The 5,138-nt window shown below is 29.9% G+C and overlaps 1 protein-coding gene across 1 annotated transcript; it reads left to right on the forward strand.

Moving 5' to 3' along the window:
• Positions 1 to 563: 563 nt before the first annotated feature.
• LOC149193085 (uncharacterized) lies at positions 564 to 1,043 on the forward strand. Its single transcript, XM_089407205.1, has one exon. The coding sequence runs from the start codon at positions 564 to 566 to the stop codon at positions 1,041 to 1,043; it is 480 nt and encodes a 159-aa protein (XP_089263331.1).
• The last annotated feature ends 4,095 nt before the right edge of the window (positions 1,044 to 5,138 follow it).

Raw genomic sequence — 5,138 nt, forward strand, 5'->3', positions numbered from 1 at the left:
CTTAATTTTTAGAACCATGGATTTGTTAAGTGACTTAAAAAGTTTTTAATATAAGTAGAGAACTTATTAACTCATTTATCAAATTGATTGTTCGTTTTGTATATATATATATATATATAAAACTGCCAATTTGATGACTTAAAAAATTCTCTCTAACCATTAGATTTTGTACTTCCCTAAATCTAACCATTAACATAACCATTAAATTTTGTACTTCCCTAAATCTAACCATTAACCTATAGCCATAACTCCACTTATGAATGTTAGACAAATAATACATTCAATTTAACCGTAAAACCGTACGTCACTCGGGCTAGGTGACCGACCAGACGAAAGATTAGAAGCTTCTAAATTATGAAGTTCACCTAAACTCCACGTTAACCACAAGATTAGCTCGTAGCACGACAACAGCCGTCCTCCTTTCACATTACTTCTGGTTGATATGGTAGGCATTGGTCCACATGTATCCACTCCTTATAAAAGTTTCATATACTACTCCTGTTTGGTCTGTGAATTAGAACGGCGACGTTCCTCTCGTTTCATCCGAGTTACCAAATCCTAACATGAGCGATTCAGCACTTCGGATTACAGGGCAGCTCCCTGCTTCGCTTCTTGAGAGAAGACAAGGAAAGTCCTCAGCTGAACACATGTGCCTCCAAATGCCTCAACCAAATTCTCTGCCAAAGTTAGAGACTGTTTCGAGTCGCAAGCGGCTGACGCAGAAGGAGAGCAAAGGAGGCCCCAAAAGTAGAGTCGATCTAGAATTACAAGAGCTAAAAGGTCTTATGGAGCTTGGCTTCGAGTTCAGAAAGGACCAGTTGACCCCGCGACTACTGAGTCTTCTTCCTGGATTGAAGCGATTATCCGACCCTGAAAATTGCACCAAGAATTTAGGGTTTCAAGAATCGCCTTTGGAAAACTGGGAACTGCCAAACCTAAATGCAACAGATGTGGATATGAAAGAACATCTCAAGCTCTGGTCTCGTTCTGTAGCTTCAACACTGAAGCGCTCTTACGAGCAACAAGTCAACACTTCTGTCTAAAACACAACCACTGTAATTCACTTGACCTTCTGCGATTGGTACAGAAAGGGAACGGTTCGGCGAATTTCACAAGGCTTGTGGTATTCTTCCAGCCAAGATTTAATTATATTGCATTGTTGAAATGATGTGATTATATCGAGGACATTAACTTGACATTTTAGGAAATTTTGGTGTCCATCACTCTCTTGTTTGGTGATGCACAGTATCTGATAATAGGACATCTTTCCCGCCTTGTAATGGGACATTTTTTTCGGTAATAACAGTCAACTTGTAACTGTTATGATGTTTAATATATATACATTTTGATTCTACAGTGTCGGTGTGCCTACAGTGTGAAAAGAAAATCCAACTTCTGCTTTTTTTTAAATCGTCAATATGCGTTATAAATACGTTGTATATTTTCGATATTAGACATTATAAAGACGTTATATATGTTTTCAAGTTGGTTTATGATACTATACTGTAAATGTATTTTACTGTTATTATCTAATAAATTAAACTCCAATCGCACTATTATTATTAGTATATATAGATACATATAAATAATCATTCCCACTTCATAAACAACTCAAACCTGTACTTTGGTGAAAAAACTCAAACCTGTATTGGTCATTATGTGAATTGTTTGTTTTTTTTCGTTGACCCAAAGAACCTAGTAGATTGGTTGACAGGTAACTATCAGTTAGTCTATGTCTTCCTTCCCTTAGGACAGGTAATTATGTCTTTTTTTTTCCTTAGGCCGGGTTATAGGAGAGAGATTTAATCATTTCATATTTTTTAGATTAAGCAATTGAACTGCCACCAAAAGATTAGGTAAATTATTTTACTTAACAAATGTGTTTTTTCTGGTTTCATATACGTTTTTAGATTTTTAAATTTTTTAAATAATCAGTTCGATATCTATAATTTAGATGTAAATAGAATTTAACTATCCAACATATACCAATAATCATATCCAATCATACCCTTTAGCATTTAAGAAATAATTAGTTTCTTAGTATCATAACTAAAATTTTTAGGAATACATTTTAATAAAAAAAAACTGTTAGTATTTTATATAATTATATTACTTATATGACAATTATTAAATATATAATTTCTTAGTATCATGATCTTATAAGTTTATATATATATAATTTTTTAGATAATATTTTGTCTTAAATTTTTATACAAAATAACATTTCTAATATGGTTTGTTTTTTCTAGTGATTTATTTATCGAAAATTATTTTAAATCCTATGTAATTTCTTATTTTGAAGGATTATATTAAAGTTGAATTTAAAATATGAATTATTATTATTTAATAAAATATAATATATATATATATATATATATATATATATGTCTATATATATATATTGGTAGGTAAGCACTTATGGGGATTTGAATCAATGACCTGTGGCAAGGAGTGCCTTAACAATGTACCCATTCATTGTCAATCCAAAGCCCCATGGGCTTATATAAATATATATACTTATAATAAGTATAAAAATCAATTTTTTCACTATATTAAATTGTGTTATTAAAAATTAATATTAAGCATAAAAATATTTATAATTATTATATTCGATTGTTTATTTTTACATGATATTATTATTTAAATGATTAAAATATATTTTAGATAAATGATCTAACAAATTACTACAATTTCATTCAAAAAAATTAGATTCTTTTAAAATTATTAAAAGTGATTCATCAACATCTTTTAAATTTTGAATAAATTATATTTTAAATTTAAGATTTTCTTTTGTTTACATGGACTTATTTTCAAACAAATTTTTGAAGACCTTTTATTAAATATTTCATTTCTAAGAATTAGATTTTTCAATTTCTATTATTAAATATCTAAATTTAAATTTAAAACTATATTTTACAAACATTATATTTAAAAATATTCATTAATTTTTTTTTAATTTAAATGATATTTTTTTTACCAAAATTATAAAGAAATTTGTCTTTATAATATTTATAGTATTATTATGATTCTCTATTAGATAATCTTAATAAATTGTTTACAATCCTTATTGATTGTTATTAGAAGATTCTAGGAAAAACCATTTTTTTTCAACAACCATGTGAATTGTTTAATTCTTATAATCTATCTTAATGATGATCCCTCATGTTCACTAATATCATGGGTATTATTTTACCTATTTAGTTAAACTGAAAATATTTCAATCTTTGTTATGCATTGGTATAAATAACTTCAAAAGTATAAATAGTATGTACTTAAATTTCTAATTTTGTTGCAGTATTTTCTCGTATATATTTCTTTGAAAATGAGTGTGTCTTCTTATGTTAAGAATTTATAGTCTAAAGCATTTTAGCAAAACCGGAGTACCTACAACATTCATTTTTAATTCCCATTTTGAATACAATGCAAGGATATTTCCATCATAATTATGAGTGTTCTACTCATTTGAGATCCAAGTCTCATGCATGTTAAACATGTTCCTAGTGGCTTACTCCCCTTGAATATACATCTCTATTGATAATTTTACTTAAGCTCATTGACATTATGCCCATTTTCTGATTGTGCATTGGCACCTTCTCATTGTAGTTTACTTTACATTTTCATCATAGGAAATTGTTTCTCTTATATCATCAAATTTTATCTAATAGCTACTTTTAATAATCACTTTCTAAGTGTTTTTACAATGTTTTTCTGAATCTATGGAGGTATCTTTCATTCACTAATTCCACCATTTTCTAATAGCTTCCATCTTTAATTTTGTTTCTTTCAAGGAAAGGGGACTTCCTTCTCACTTTAAAATTGCACCAATTACATGGCTTGATGCATTTCACTCCCCAGAAAAGGTTTTTCTAAAGTGTACAAGGAAAAAGAGTTTCACACATAGCCTTCTTAAGTTTTTGAAAGGTTTTGGTTGCTTCTTCACTCAGAGAAAATTACTCCTTCTTTAACAATGATGTAAGAGGTGATGTTATTTCACCGTAATCTTAAAAAACTTATGGTAAATGTCCCATGAATCCTAAAAATCCTATAATTTTGTTTTCGTTGCTTCTTTGGTCAAAGAAAATTATTCCTTCTTTAACAATGATTTTAGAGGTGATGTTATTTCACCATAATTCTTAACAAATTTGTGCTAAATGTCCCACCAATCCTAAAAATCATATAAGTTTCTTCAAGATTTTGAGGATTGACCATTGCATTATAAATTTTATTTTTATAAAATACCACTTTGATGCCTTCACGAGGTGCAATATGACACAAGTATTCCAATCAAACCCTAAAGGAACACGTGAAAGGATTTTTGTATAGTTATATCTTCCAATATTTTTAAAAGACTCTGTCAACATGTTGTAGATGCTCTTGATATTCTCTATAGATTAGTATGTCATCAGAAGACTCGAACCCAAATTTTCTAGGGGAGGTTTTTGAAATGGAATTCATCAAGGTTTGAAATTTTCAAGACTCCACATCTTTACCTTTCATGGATTTAGGACTTTGTGCCGTAATACTTTTATTATAGATCCAAGACTCCACGTATTTATCTTTCACGGGTTTAGGACCCAGCGCCCTAATTTCCACGGCTTATCATCTACTCTACTTTGAAACTCCATGCTTCAGCTTAAGGTACTGATTGTGAGCTCATACCCATCTGATGGTTCGTTAGTAAGGCCTGTTTTGAAGACCTTCACACATCAAAATCTCATAGATCAAAGGAATCAAATGAGTTTCATAATTAACTTATTCACATTTTACCAAAGATTGTGCATGACTTCCACAGTTATTTTGGTTCTAGAGAAATGACTTCCACAACCATTTATAATTTGGACATTCTAGTTTTCAAATAACCACGTCCCCTGTCACATCCTACTCAATACAAGATTAAGCATATATAATCATAAAAATCATGTATCATGACTTCCAGAGTCATTTGATAATTAGATCATCCTTGTTTGCAAATAACCAGGTCCCCTGCCACATCCTGCTTAGTACACGATTATGCATATATAATCATACAAATCATATATCATCCGTAGATCATAATTAATCATATGTTCCACATAACCATGATCATCCATGGATTTATGTGTCTCAATCCTAGATCACCATCCATGTCATACACCTAT

The sequence above is a fragment of the Pinus tabuliformis genome, chromosome 2_2 (assembly GCF_031772625.1).
Source record: "Pinus tabuliformis cultivar Carrire ecotype Pingquan chromosome 2_2, CPIR1, whole genome shotgun sequence".
In the NCBI taxonomy this organism is placed as follows: domain Eukaryota; kingdom Viridiplantae; phylum Streptophyta; class Pinopsida; order Pinales; family Pinaceae; genus Pinus; species Pinus tabuliformis.

What these genes read in the sequence shown, in the direction of transcription:
- LOC149193085 (XM_089407205.1), top strand. Translation starts at nt 564, where the DNA reads ATGAGCGATTCAGCACTTCGGATTACAGGGCAGCTCCCTGCTTCGCTT.